The 15,799-nt window shown below is 42.9% G+C and overlaps 1 protein-coding gene across 4 annotated transcripts in view; it reads left to right on the forward strand.

Annotated features, from left to right (window-relative positions):
• The window catches only part of bcas3 (BCAS3 microtubule associated cell migration factor), a 482,251-nt gene that overhangs the window by 437,616 nt on the left and 28,836 nt on the right, over window positions 1-15,799 (forward strand). For 3 of the 4 annotated variants that reach the window (XM_086034860.1, XM_086034854.1, XM_086034856.1), the window contains one exon: window positions 7,809-7,985. The exons of the other annotated variant lie outside the window; for it this stretch is intronic. In XM_086034860.1, the coding sequence (XP_085890986.1) occupies window positions 7,809-7,985 (177 nt within the window). The remainder of the gene's footprint in view (window positions 1-7,808; window positions 7,986-15,799) is intronic. 4 annotated transcript variants of the gene reach the window in all.

The following is a 15,799-nucleotide window of genomic DNA, read 5'->3' on the forward strand; positions in this document are numbered from 1 at the left end:
AACTGGAATTCCAAACATTTGGACCTTTGGGAGGCAGAGGAGCATGATCCCCCTACAGTTGGAACACACCTGCTAGTCCTCCTTCTTAAAAAGATGGACCACCATCCCGGTCTGCCAATCCAGAGGCACTGTCCCTAATGTGCATGCAATGTTGCAGAGGCGTGTCAACCAGGACAGCCCCACAACATCCAGAGCCTTTAGGAACTCAGGGTGGATCTCATCCACCCCTGGGGCTTTGCCACCGAGGAGCATTTCAACCAACTCGGTGACTTCAATGCCAGAGATAGGAGAGCCCACCTCATCTCCAATCCCCAGACTCTACTTCCTTGAAGGAAAGGATGTCGGTGGAATTGAGGAGGTCTTCGAACTATTCTCCCCACCGATTCACTACATCCCGAGTCGAGGTCAGCAGCAGACTCTACTTCCACGAAGGAAGGGATGTCGGTGGAATTGAGTAGGTCTTCGAACTATTCTCCCCACCGATTCACTACATCCCGAGTCGAGGTCAGCAGCGCCCCATCTCCACTATACACAGTGTTAATGGTGCACTGCTTCCTCCTCTTGAAACGCTGGATAGTGAACAAGCATTTCCTCAAAGCTGTCCGTAAGTCAGTTTCCATGGCCTCGCTGAGCTCCTCTCACGCCCGAGTTTTTGCCTCGGAAATCGCCAAAGCTGTATTCCGCTTGGCCAGCCGGTACAAGTCACCTGCCTCCGCAGTCCCGCTAGGACTGCTTCATCTTGACAGTATCCCTTATCACCGGTGTCCACCAACGACTTCTGGGATTGCCGTCACGACAGGCATCGACCACCATATGGCCACAACTCCAATCGTCCGCCTCAAAAAACGAGGCGCGGAACGTTGTCCACTCGGACTCCATATTTCCCGTCTCCCCCGGGACATGGGCACTGCCGGAGGTGGGAGTTAAAACTCTTACTGACAGGATTCTGCCACTCCTAGCCAACCCTCACAATACGTTTGGGTCTGCCAGGTCAGACCGATATCTTCCCCCACCATCAGGTGGTGGTCAGTTGACAGCTCCGCCCCTCTCTTCAACCGAGTGTTCAAAACATGTGACCACAAATCTGATGACACGACTACAAAATCAACCATTGAATTGCAGCCAAGTGTATCTTGGTGACAAGTGCAAATATGGACACCCCTATTTAACATAGTGTTTGTTGTGGACAATCCGTGACAAGCACAAAAGTCTAATATCAGAACACCTCTCGGGTTGTGATCAGGGTAGCCGTTCCTCCCAATCAACACCTTCCAGGTGTCACTGTCATTGCCCAAGTAAGCAGCGAAGTCACCCAGCAGAACGAAGCAGTCCCACAGGGATTGCTCTCCAGCATACCCTTCAAGGACTCCAAAAAGGTAGGCTACTCTAGGCTGTGTTTTGGTGAATAGGCAAAAACAACAGTCAGGACCCATCCCCTCACCTGAAAGCGGAGGGAGGCTACCCTCTCACCCACCAGGGTGAACCCCAATGTAGAGGCACTGAGCTGGGGGGCACTAAGTATGCCTGCTTGGCGCCGCTCACCGTGGGCAATTCCAGAGTGTAAGAGAGTCCAACCTCTCTCGAGAGCCCTGGTACCAGAGCCCAGGCTGTGTGGAAGCAAGTCTGACTATATCAAGTCAGAACTTCTCTGCCTTGCACACAAGCTCGAGCTCCTTCCCTGCCAGTGTAGGTCCTATTTTGGGTGACTGGCGCCAGTGCACCTGGCGTAAAAACAGGCGTAACTTCATTTTCGTGCCAGCACAAGTCTAGTCTAGCAGGTTAGGGCCCGTGCTACACCTGTCTGGGCATGTCAGTGCATGAAGCCGCGTCCCCCTAGATGCAATTGTCTAGTTCCACGTGTTTGTGAATTTGGTAGACGTGCTACGTCTCACTGGGCATTACTTCCGCGCCTACCGGTGCATCTTGCAATTTGGTGACAAAAAGTGGACTAAATTTTAGACTGGCTAAAGTTGGTCAATATTGCAGCGCAAGTGGTCTAACGCGATTTTAGTGTATTTGATTGAAGTGCAGGAACATAGATTGAGTGCTCCGTGGACGTGCGTGCTGGACCTCATGGTTTTTCAGTCATAAATATGACACCAGCGTGGGAGAATCTCTCTGAATCATTATAGAAATCAATTAATTGAACAAATTATAATCATTATCATCTTTAAAATGTTTTAATAGCACCTCACTATTAGGCGGTGGCTTCACACATGGACGCACAATCGGGAGGTGCAAGGCGGTGTCCATGTTCACACATGTTTAAACATAAGGGTGTCCATATATGCGCTTGGAACTAGTACACTGTGGCCGCAGTTCGATGATTGACTTTGTAGTCGTATCATTGGATTTGTGGCCACTTGTTTTGGACACTCGGGTGAAGAGGTGGGCGGAGCTGTCAAATAATCACCACCTGGTGGTGTGTTGGCTCCGATGGTGGGGGAATATGCCGGCCCGGCCCGGCAGAACATATAGTGAGGGTTTGCTGAGAACAGCTCTACACCCTCGGCAGGGTCCTCGAGGGTGCGTGGGAGTTCGCCCAACCAATCTATGTGTTTTGTGGACTTGGAGAAGGCGTTCAACCATGGCCCTTGGGTAGTTCTATTGGGGATGCTTCAGGAGTATGCGGTAATATGTAATATGGGATGTTCGGTCCCTGTACCACAGATGTCAGAGTTTGGTCCACACTGCTGGCACTAAAAGATTTGGACTCTGGCAAGGCTGCCCTTTGTCTCCGATTCTGTTCATAACATTTATGGACAGAATTTCTAGGCGCAGCCGAGGCGTTTGAGGAGGACCGGTTTGGTGGCCAGAGTATTGCATCTTTGCTTTCTGCAGATGGTGTGGTACTGTTGGCTTCATCTAGCCATGATCTCCAACGCATAGAGTGGTTTGCAGCTGAGTGTGAAGGGGATGGGATGAAAATCATGTCATCTTCCAAACCGCTTATCCTATATAGGGTCGCGGGGAGTTGCTGGAGCCTATCCCAGCCGTCAATGGGCGAAGGCAGACTACACCCCGAACTGGTCGCCAGCCAGTCGCAGGGCACACATAGACACTGTCACTGAGCGGGAATCGATCCCACGCTGCCCGCACACAACTCAGGCGTGTGTACCACTACACTATCAGCGGACGGGATGAAAATCAGCACCTCCAAATCTGAGACCATGGTCCTCAGTCGGAAAAGGGTGGAGTGCCCTATCCAGGTCGGGGATGAGATACTGCCCCAAGTGGAGGAGTGCAAGTATCTTGGGGTCTTGTTCACGAGTGAGGGTAGGATGGAGCAGGAGAACGACAGGCAGATTAGAACAGCATTTGCTGTGATGCAGACCCTGTATGTCTGTCATGGTGAAGTACGATTTACTCTCGATTTACCAGTCCGATCTACGTTCCTACCCTGACCTATGGCCACGAGCTGTGGGTCGGGATCGAAAGAACAAGATCCCAGATGGAAGCGGCCTGGACTCCTCCTCAGACTGTCCATGCTTTCCCTGAGAGATAGGGTGAGACGCTTGGTCATCCGGGAGGAACTCAGAGTTGAGCCGCTGAGAGGAGCCAGATGACCTCATCAGCTGCGGCATCTGATTTGGATGACTCCTGGACGCCTCCCTGGTGAGGTGTTCCATGCATGTCTCACCGGCAGGAGGCCCCAAGGACGAACCAGGACACGCTGAGAGACTATGTCTCCCAACTGGCCTGGGAACGTCTTACAATCCCTCCAGAAGAGTTGGAAGATGTGGCTTGTGAAAGAAAGTCTAGGCTTCCCTGCTGAAGCTGCTGCCTCCATGACCCGACCCCGCAAATGCGGTAGATAATGTCTGGATTGATGAAACTCAAATTGTATGTAAAAAGGATTATCTGTAACTCGAGGATCCACAGTAATTTTGTAGTTGTTTTTACACTTTATGCAGGTTTAAATTGCAAAGCTTTTAATAATCATGTAATTCATTTATGAGTGCTTTTTTAAACATGTTTATATCATAGAAGATTGCTACTAACCCAAACTATCAAACAAATCTGCAGCATTTCAATACACCTTTAATGAAAAATATTATGATGTAGCATAATATAATGATATTATAATGCTGCCCATCCACAAATTCTTATCCGTGAACATCTGCTGTATTATTAGCAGAGGAGCTATGACTCCAGAATTTTGGGAAGAGTGCAAGTATGCACCACTATTATTTCGTATATTAATCGATCACCATTGCCAAAGATGGAAAGCAGCTAACGTTAGTTCCATCATCTCGAAGTCCCTGCCTTACCCATGTTACAACCTGACCTGCAGTTACACTTTCTCTCTCTCTCACTCTATCCTGCGGTTTCAAAAGCTTGCACCATCTGCGGCTACTTCTCTACCTGCCCGTTGCCGCTTCAACAGTTCAGCTGCCCAACCTGCACTTACAAGAGCATTGCTGTCACAGTAGAGAAGGCTACAGCAGCCCCTCCAGGCAATGTATCTGTGATTTTTGCACATTTCATTTTGTAGCATCTCAAATAAGATACTTTTATTTATTTACAGTTTTTCTTGATTTTGGTTCTCATATTAAAACGCACGTTTGACACATGCTTTTGTCTCTACACGACTGTGAAACTAGCAGCGGGAGTGACTTGGACCATACTTGATCCTGATTGGCTCATTGTACTGTCTATACTGAAGTTGGACCAATGGGCTGCTACCCTCTTGAACAGGTTTCATAGGCTACTAGGTTATTTTATATATTGTAAATGGATTAATGGGCCTCTTCTTCTAAGTTGTGGGCTGGTCTCCTGGTAAAAAAAAGGAGGAAAAAAAACAATACCACCACATCGACCCCTTCACCACGGGCCCAGCGGGCATTTGCTCATTATACCCAGTGTTTTGTTAATGCCATTTAAAGCACAACAGGACACTGTCATTTGGACACTGCTAAATTAGTGGCCTAACCAATGCATATACAGTACATGGACTCTACATTATGTAGTAGAAGACTGTACCTGTATCACTCTTAATTGTGGGCCATAAAACTGTAAATGCGTCCTGTACCAAGTCTTGTGCAAATTGTTTTGCTGTAATTTGAAACAATTTAACACCTGTATTCAAATTTTTAGTGCATAATCAGGTGATTCTGATGCAAGCACATTTACTCAGTCACACACACATTGGTGCAGTGGGATTAAATCTTTAAGGAAAGTAGCACTGGCTGTGAGGATAAGTAGGGCCAGTACGTGGGGACTAACAGCTGGGTGGATAGTATCTTTTAATCCCCCTGGATTTGAACATGATGGAGGGGAGCCACAACAAATCAGTGCATGTGTTTTGAATTCCTTCATCTCATAATACTGACAAACTATTGACAGAAATGGGTGTGTGCCTGCGTGTGTGTGGTTGTTTATGTGTCCGGGGGTGTGCTTGAGTGTGTGTGCATAGGTGGTTGCACTCAAAATTACTCAACTCTTTTCCTGAATTGCATTTATTTGCTGATTTATCAAAAATGGCCACTTTGACAAATATTTTGAAATTATTGTATGTACTAAATGTACAATATGTACATGTATGAAAAAAATGGTTTGTTGAATTAACTAAATGTTAATTCGCCAAGTAGTTGCACAAAATAAAACCATCCGTATCAGATCAATTTGAAAAAAAAAATGTGTCCAGATCTGCAACCAATTAACAAAATAAAACTAAGTATATTCAATGTTTTCTTTCAGTGTATATATATCTATGTAACTTGAGCAACCTGACTTCCAAGATTGTTTCTTCTAAATTTCCAAGGCACGTAGTCGCAAGCTTTTATGGTCCCCTCTGCTCAGTCATGTGTTTCAGCTTTGTTTTTAGCCAAGCTTTTTGGATTTGGGGGGCAAGGGGGGTTGTTTTTGTGAGGTTTTATTGATTGATTTTAAACTGCAATATGTTTTTTTAAACTGTAAATCACTTTGGGTTGCACATGTTGTATGATAAGGTGCTATACAAATAAAATTGAGTTAAGAGTTGAGTTGAGATCTCCCTGTATCACATACATACACACTGAGAATGAGTGTGTATGTGTCAGGGCTAATGACACCTTCAGCATGTCAGTAAAACTACAGGCAGGTGGTAATGCATGAACAAGAAGTAGGTGAGATGTCCTTGTTCCTTCCTGATCACTGATTGATTGCGTACTCACACATTCGCCGTCACAAAATAATAAGCCTTAAAATAATGTTGGTACTGTGGTACATTCTGAAATGTGTCTGAGTGTGCATGCGTGCATGTTTAGTTGATAGCTGATTTTTATACAGGATTTCCCTTTTGTTTCAAGTCCTCCATTATATGATGAATAATGTAAGGACTTTTTGAACGCAGAATTGAATATTCTTTTTGGTATGCGGGACTTTTTGTATGCTTGTTTGTTTGTTTTTGCTTTCATAGAAATGTAGACCCACTTGACCTGAAGTGACTATTCAGGAGATGTTTTACTTATATATTTTGAAATGTAATTTTACTGTACTGTATAGAAAAAAATCACTTAACTCTAGGAATACCAGGATTTTGAAACTATTAAAACTACGAGTGTCATAATTTTGACGGATTGTGCTCTGTTGCGCTCTGACAATGACGTCATCGACTAAATGTAGTATTACTCGCTGCTCGAGTGTCTAATAAAGGTATTTTGTTTATTATAATTCTGTTGTGTTTATCTTTTAGTGTAAATTATGCTATATAAATGAATGAGAAACAGTTGGTGAGCACGTATTGTCCTGTGCTGTTCTAAAATACAGCTGGTTTGAAGCCAAATGAAAGGAGATGCATGTCGCAAACGGCTTTGCCGCACTTCACTTGGAAGAAGAGGAAGTAAATAAGTACAGCACACAAAACAACTCCGTCCCGAGCGCAACCCGGAACTCTTTTTTGTCCATGGGGGAATTATGTCAAAAAGCACCACATAAGCTCATTATTTTATTCATTTCGACTGTCTGGTGTAGTACCCACATTGTGACTATCACATCTAACAGCCTATTTTACCACACGAGACACGGCTCCTCCTCCTCCTCTTCATCCTCAGTCTTGTCAGTATTTTGAAGCAGATGTAACGCCTCCTCTAACTCTATAAGATTTTGTATTTATTGATTTGTATTTATCAATCATGGTGCGTAAGATTAAGTACAGCCGTCAAATTGACTGGTAGTTAAGGAGTAATGGCTCGTAACTATTTTTTATGTTGTTTAGTACCATAAATTGCACCATGGGAATGAAATATACACAGAATTAGGAAAAGTCAAGAGGCCAGGAGCACCTATTATCTATATACGCAGAGTAGTAACACATCAAAGTTTGAAAACAGTCAAAATAATACAATACAATACCATTTTATTTATATAGCGCATTTCATAACAGCTAGGGTCTGTAACAAAGCACTTTAAATGATTGCTAAAACATAATGTTTTGTTTGTGGCATTTTGCGACAATTAAAAAAAATGAAAGGGAATGAAAAAAGGGAAGCGAAAAGAAACAGGAAGCGGCAGACAGACAGAAAAAGAAAACAATGTCACTCAGACTGACAAGGCCTCATCAAATTGGAAAAACATATTTAAGACATCTCTGTAACCTAGACTTCTCCGCCAACTCTAAATCTATCTACAGATGTATACCAGAAATAGTTGTTTGACCAAAAGTACTTGTGATGGCCAAACTCTTGATTACAGTGCAGAAACAATTATCAAAATCTGTTGTATGATGAAAACACATACTTGGTAGATGCAGCGACTTTTATACCTTCCATTAAAACTTATAAATGTGTGAGTTTCTTTTGTAGTAATAGTACAATGTTTATTTGCAGATACTTTTGATGGACGTGGTGTGACCCTTCTAGAGGTATGTGGGAGCTGGCCCGAGAGCTTTGGTGTGCCCCGGCACAATATCAGCTTTACAGATGCTAGTGATGAAAGCCTCAGAGAGAGATTGGCAGATGCTATGTCTGAGTTTCCTTCTCGAGACATAGAAGGGTCTGCTACAGGTTAGTACAGCTCAGAATTACACATATACATTTTTGCAATCACGAACATACTGCTGAAAGAGACATTTTGCTTTGGTTGCAAGGTGCATTCAAAGTATCGAAAGTGCCAGTCACGAAAATAGAGTCCATTATGTTAAAGGGGATCATAGTCACAATCGCCGACGGACGCCTGTTTAAAGTTAGAGGCGCACCGGCCTATAATGTATACTATTTTTTTTACTGCCGGAAAAAAAGGCTAATGACAGACGATGGAAGGGTACCCACGCTGCAGACGGATGACGAATAACGGACATTCAATTTGTAGTAAAATGCCCAGCTCTGCATTATCCAGGGTAATTACCAGAGCTGGTAATTACCCTGGATAATGTTCAACTATTGGATGACGATTTGAATTTGCATCTGACTGGTCAAACTCAGATATAAGTATACAATTCCTCATACAAAAGCATACAATTCTTCATGAATTGGAATGCGGACATACTCGACTGCATAAGCAGCGACAGGTGTCCACGGCACAAAGTCCCATGCATCGGGGGTAAGAAGCTGATTTTGTTCTGCCAACCTCGTCTGTTTAGCGGCGGAAAGCTAATTGCTGCCTTGAGCAGTGCTGTTACTTTTAACACCACTGTAGCTGCAGGAGGAAAACATACACGTTCAGCTGCCTACTGAGACTTAACAAAACATTAGCATAGCTAAATATCAGAAAACTACAACCAATCGCCACTGGGGTTCGTGCACGCATTCCTGCTCTTGTCTGTTTCAGCCTCTGTAAGTGGAGAAGCGATTGGCACAGTATTTTTGATTTTGTGGAGATGATCGTGTTTTTTGCTCATATGAGGTCATGTTTGATGCAAATAAATCTAAAATATTGTGCAGAACGGTTTTACATTTTCACAGTTTGAAGTGGACAAGAGTAGTAATGTGCATTTGAATTTTGGTGGCCATTAGTCACCATTTCAGGTAACAAACCAAGCAATATTACAATGCTTGCCTCCCTGCTGTGACGTGGACAGGCTGAGATTGAAATAAATAACAATCCATGCTCCAAAATGGGGTGTGCCAATTTGTCAGAAATCTCCCCAAAAGGCCCTTAGATCACTACAGATTCTTTTAGGAGGGTGAATTTTAGTGCTGACGTAATCTTTACATACAGACCTATTACATAAGTGCCAATATTTAGCCCGTCCAAGTGGACCTTTAATGTAATTGTAGATATTTTAATTATTTCCACTTCATTACATTCCTTGAAAACTGTTTGTTGTACCATTTACGCTCAATGCAGTTGTTGTAATTGTAATATGTGACACCCAAAACTGAATTTGAGTAATTTATATTTGTATTTTAAAAGTAAAACTTGAATAATTGCACTGAAAAAATGAATTGGAATTACATGAATTGAATTTGTATCCTTGAATTTGAATCATTGCACTTAAAAACTGAATCTGAATTATACAATTTGAAGTTGATGTTATTAGTTTGGAACTAACCCAAAGTACTGCTTGAATTTCATTTTCATTTCATGTTTATTTGAATAAGGATGGATGCCACAACATAGTTGAATGAAAAAAACAATCTCCAATGCACAGCATCACAGCATTTATAGCTACTGCTAATTTCCAATGCCCGTCCCTGATACTTGAATGTTGATACTTAAATGTTGCTAGCTTAACCATGCTTTGTTTAATGTGGCCTTTTGGGTGAAAGTGTCTCAACGTATGTTCTGTACACTCGTTTATTGGCCTATTTTATGTCTTTCTTTTGGAAAAGCACCTGCACACAACGATACCCAAACACCTATAGCCCACAATACTGTACCAATGGTGTATGAAGATAGAAGTGAAATGAATTAGGAAACCCTGGAGTGGAGCAAGGGAGGACAATTACTTGTCCTGTGCATTATTAGGGACCATTCTCTCAACTGGTGTTTGGCCAACACATTTGTGTGAGGTCAGCTCATTTACCTGAATCAGTGAATAAGTAGCCTAACTTCCCTACTATAATAGTTTCTATTTTTGTGTTAAGAAATGCCAGTGTTGAGTTGTTTAACACTCAGACATTTTTTTAAAAATAACAGTGGCATTTGTTTGATTTTATTTGATTGATGCTTACCACATCATCACTTGGGTGCTACTTGTTGAAATGATTGAACAGGATTGTTGTGTTACCTGTTTTTGACTTATAGTCAACTAAAACATGCCTAAATAAAAATGGGATGAGGTTGACTAAATGTACAGAAAACCAACAAGTGCAATTGAAACTGGACTAAAACTGAAACTAAATTAAAATCAACACAAACAGTAAACAAGTCAGAAATTGACAGTCTAGTGTACAGCATGTCATACGTCACAGGGATTGCGTAAAGCGATCCAAAATGTCCAATATGGCAGCGTATGTCATTTTTTTGATACTTAATCGGCCTCAGCTTTTTTTCAGGGCGTTAGATGTCATTGATATTCTCACTTTTATTTTTCATACACATTGACTAATCGAAAGCTGGAAAACGAATTTTTTCCTGCTCCTTTAACCCTTTGCAATTCCACCTGCCACTTTTACCTGAATGAAAGGTGCACCGAAGTAAATTTGATGCTGTACTTGAACCATTTGGAGTATCGGCATAGTTTTGGTCTCTTTTTGAAGATAACACTTTTAATTTTTCTCCTCAACTGTCAGAATCTTTTTAAGTGCTACTGGCACTGAATTGTGGAAGTTTGAAGATAAGATAAGATAAGATAAGAATGCCTTTATTGATCCCACAGTGGGGAAATTTTCGTTGTTACAGTAGCAAAGATATAGGTCACACAGGGGCGGCGGCATAATGTGGCCATTAATGTATAACATTGACGGCAAACATTTAGAATCAAACCTATGTAGATATACGCAGTAACATGTGTATATACACATGTGTATACACACCAACCTACATCTACATAAAAAATATGAGGAACACTCATTTCGGCCTGTACATAGTACAGAGGAAAAAATACTCTAAGTGACAGTGCTGCAGTGCTGTAGTGAAATGTAAGGAACAGCATTGGATAAAAATAAAACTAGACTAACAGTAGTGGGGAATGTTGAGTATTGCACGGTATTACAGTAGTGGGGAATATTGGGTATTGCACGATACGAGCTCAGGTGCAGGACTGCACAATTGCACTAATGACCGCCAGTTTGTAGAGACTACAGTATACATAAAAGAAGGCCGTGGGTCGGCCTTCTACCATTATTGCCGTTCACAAAAGATTCAGTGAGGGAACAGGAGTTTCACGAAGGAGTCAGTAAGTGAACGTGCTGCCTTTCCCATTCATGGAAGAGTCAGTAAGTGAAAGTCCTGCCTTTCCCGTTCACAAACGAGTCAGTGAGTGAACGAGCCTTTCCCATTCACGAATGAGTCGGTGAACGACTCTTTTGAACGATTATTTTAGATGAACTGATTCTAAGGTTCAGTTCACTTAAAAGAGCTGTCATGCCCATCGCTAGTGCGAAGTCTACGAAAATACCAAAAGAAAAAAAATTCCACCCACTTTGCACTAGTTGCGCACCAAAAAATAGGGCCCTTATTTTCACTTGCTGTCCCCGATTTTGCTGTCCCAGTTACAAACACACAAACGCACTCACACACAAATGAACACACGGGACAATTTCCAAACTATTAGTTCTTCATTTTATACCCAGAGGGCCATGTTGTCCCTTTGCTTTAACCAAAGAGAGTGAAGAAAGTGAGAGGGGGAGAAAAGGAGTGCACTTAGTGAAAGCCCCTCAACACTGTTGTGACGGACTGATAAAAGAAACCCAAAGAAAGAAGACCAAGGAAATGAAGCCTGGGACAGCATAAATGAACAGAAAAGGGTGTGCAAGGTCTATCAGAGGTACAACTGGTGTGAAGGCAGAGTGTGGCCATAATATCTTTTCTTCAGCACAACCCTTCACCTTTATGCCCCCCCCAACGCTCTCATTTGGTCTCGCGTTTTGTCTTTCTCTGCAAAGCAAGAAGAGTTTGACTGTAATGTGTAGTGACAGTGTGAGACAATGAATAACTCTTGTGTTCACTTGAATCCTGAGCCACTACCACTTACCCCTCCTCCCCTTCATCCTTTCAACTCTACAGACAAGTCAAGCCTGGATATCATTGTATCATTTATCCAAGACTCCATTCTGCCACTCTGCCTGTTTTGCCTTGAGGGAATTATGAAGGGTGTGTGTGTGTGTGCCTGTGTGTACGTGCAAGAGGGAGGGAGGGATGGTGAGAGAAAGAGACAGAGAGTGTGTTGTCTAGATACAGAATATAGTTATGTTTATACATGTCTTCACATGTTAGTATCAGAACTTTGTGTGTTTGTTGGTTATGCATCTCGTGTGGACTAGGGGTATTGTGTTGTTGTTGTCACTCTTCAGACTTCATTAAGGAAGGCATACAAGCACACAGGGTAACACTTTAAAATAACAATTAACAGTTGTTAATCATTTGTAATGCATTAGTTAAAGATGAACTCATGATGAGCAATTATGAACTCATGTTGAATTAATAATTTGTAAATATTGAAAGATTAGGAAAAAATAATTGACAAATTGTTAATTTGTAAATTTGTAACTTGTGCTGAAATAATAATTAAAACTATTGGAGAATTATGAATGATAATTTACTTTTTACAAATATGACCTAATGAATAACTCATGATTAAGAAATATCCATTACTAATCATTCGAATGCATTAGCAAAAGAGGAAGGCATGATGAAGAAATATTTACTCATATTGAATTAATAATTTGCTACTACTGAATGATTATGTCCCAAGAGCTAGTTTCTCTAGCCGGGGATCGGACCGCCAAGGTCCCTGCCTTTTGCCGCAGCCCAGCTCAAAAGGCACCCGACCTCTTTGGCCCCTCCTACAGGTGATGAGTCCAGAGGAGGGGGGACTCATGTTGCCTTTCCGGGCTGAGCCCGGCTGGGCCTCATTGGTGTAGGCCCAACCACCAGGCGCTTGCCAACGAGTCCAACCCCCAGGCCTGGCTCCAGAGGGGGGCCACAGGGCAAGGGAAAACATAGTACATACATTTTTCTCATCATAAGGGGTCTTTTGAGCCATGCTTTGTCTGGACCCTCACCTTGGACCTATTTGCCATGGGTGACCCTGGCAGGGCCATAAAGCCCCAGTCATCTTACCTCCTAGGAGCATTGGGACAAGCAAACCCCTCCACCACAGTAGGGTGATGGGTCATGGAGGCACCTCTCTGATACCATGGTCCTCAGTCGGAAAAGGGTGGAGTGCCCTCTCCAGGTCGGGGATGAGGTCCTGCCCCAAGTGGAAGAGTTCAACTATTTTTGGGTCTTTCACGAGCGAGGGTAGAATGGAGCGTGAGATCGACAGGCAGATCTATGCAGTGTCTGCTGTGATGCAGAATCTGTATCATTCTGTCATGGTGAAGAAAGAAGAAGTTGCCCAGGCTCTTCCTCGGAGATAGGGTGAGAAGCTTGGTCATTCGGGAGGGACTCAGAGTTGAGTCGTTGCTCCTCCACGTTGAGGGGAGCCAGATGAGGTGGCTCGGGCATCTGATTAGGATGCCTCCTGGATTCCTCTCTGGTGAGGTGTTCCAGCCATGTCACAGCGGCAGGAGACCCAGAGGACAACCCAGGACGCGCTGGAGCATCGATGTCAAACTCCGCTCCTGGAGGGCCGTTTTTCTGCATTTTTTCTATCTCTCCCTGCTGCAACACACCTGATTCAAATGATCAGCTCATCAGCAAGCTCTGAAGGAGCTTATTTTAACAATGTAAGTGTTGTATTGTTTATATAAGCATTTTTTAATATTGAAGGAAGTTAAACAGTTATATCATAACTAGGGCTTTCAATTTAGCGCATTATTTTCTAAGTTAATCCAACCCCCTTTTGACGCCGTCAATTTTTCTGATCGCGTGATTAAGTTTTCCACAGCAACCAGCGGCTGCATTGATAAAGGCTGCTGGTCACCATGATCTATACATGTATCTTGAAAAAAAAAAGCTTTAGAGTAGAGGAGGCGTTACATCTGCTTCAAAATATTGACGATGAGGATGAATTGCTTGGCAGACACAGGACGGCTTTATCCCTCTTAGGTTTGGGCACCGAAACCCCGGATTCGAGTGGAATCGGTTCCATCGCAGATTTTAGAATGTTGGTGCCAAGTTTCGATTCCTAGTTAGCCGCGCAGAAGAGCTACAAACAAAGTACGACCGATTGAAAAAAAAAAAAAATTGTGCGCGCATGGCGTGCAGTAGGGCTGTTTGATTTTGCCTAATAAGAAAATGACGATTATTTTCTCTAAAACTCGACCGATTTTACGATTACGATTTCTTTGTAAAATGAAAAATAATGAAAAATGTTTTAGAATGTCTTTTATTTAAACTTAATTTTTCTTTCTTTGAACTCAAAATGCCAGTCAATTTAAGTTCAATGAAGGGGATCGGCTGGCTAAAATGCAGCCTCCTACCAGTCCGACCAGAGCAGGGATGATTCAGAATGGTTCAGTTCTATTCCAGGCAATTTCCAAGTTTCAATCCTGGGCTCCTAGCTCACCATCGACCTGGCCAATTCCGTCAGTTGAGCATAAGTTCCACTTGACTTCCTCACTCACTCGGCAGCCGGCTCAGATAGTCGGCTCCTGCAGCAAACAATCCGCGACATGTATCACTTTCTCCTCGGCCAACGGACAATCGCTTCCGCATTCAAGCAATTGGATTGAACGCGCTACTCACGTGATCGCATGACAAACGGAAGTAACCACCGGAAAACAGAGATCTTAATACGAAGAGAAGAGTAACAGAAAGTACAAATACGAAGACAATGTACAAACAGAACACAATACAGAAAGTACAACTGAGCTTCACTTAGCTACACCAAAAATAACAAAATCGAACGTGATTTGAACGTTTTTAACATCGTTTTATGCAGAAAATTCGGTTATGGTTCAAAATCGCTTAATCGAGCAGCCCTAGCGTGCAGCCTAAGGCTCCTGCCGCCGAAGATGCGTAGCAATAGCACGTTAGCCATCCCCCACTCGCGCTCAGCTCCTCGGCTCACTTCGTCCCGGCCGGCAATCATGGGCAGCCATAGAATGTCGCGATGCGGCTCATGACCCAAAGTCAGAATCGGCTAAGTACGTCTAATTGCAACATTGAAACAACAAGTTCAACACACAAATGCACAAATCCAGCTAATATTTAGCTTAGATTATACGTAGCTGCAGCATATACATAAATACTGTCCATACAGATACATCCTATGGTTTCATAAACTGCTTTGATTAGATAGACTTTCCTTTGCTTGCCCTCAAAATGCAGCGTTGTGTTTGTCATGTATTTTCTCTCTAAAGCAAGATAAGGTTAGCCAATCAATTGGTGTTCAGTAGCATGCTTTTAGTAACAGCTGAAAGACCCAAACGTGCGTGTGTGCGTGTATGTGTGTGTGTTTAAAAAGGGCTGAGGGGCTGTTCGCGTGAGTTGAATCCAATGTTTGTTTTTTCAATTGAAGGGAAAGTCAACCCAAACTTTTTTTTTTTTTCAATAATATGTTCTATGCAGTCCCCCTAGTTCAAACAAGGCATTCTGATTAATATTGTGTTTGTGGAATTTAAGTTGTAAAATTCATCCATTTTTTACCATCTCAGGGGTCGACCATTTTATTACTTCTGTCGACTGAAAATGAAAGCACAACAGATGCGCTGAGGGCTCAAATAATGACCAATCATGGCTCAGTTTCAGAAAACAGGTGAGCTGTGATTGGTTGTTATGTGAGCCCTGAGCAACTGTGATATCATTTTCAGGTGAAAGACGTGACAAA

Source organism: Filicampus tigris, chromosome 7 (genome assembly GCF_054856515.1).
Source record: "Filicampus tigris isolate MCC_2025a chromosome 7, RoL_Ftig_1.0, whole genome shotgun sequence".
NCBI classification, from domain to species: domain Eukaryota; kingdom Metazoa; phylum Chordata; class Actinopteri; order Syngnathiformes; family Syngnathidae; genus Filicampus; species Filicampus tigris.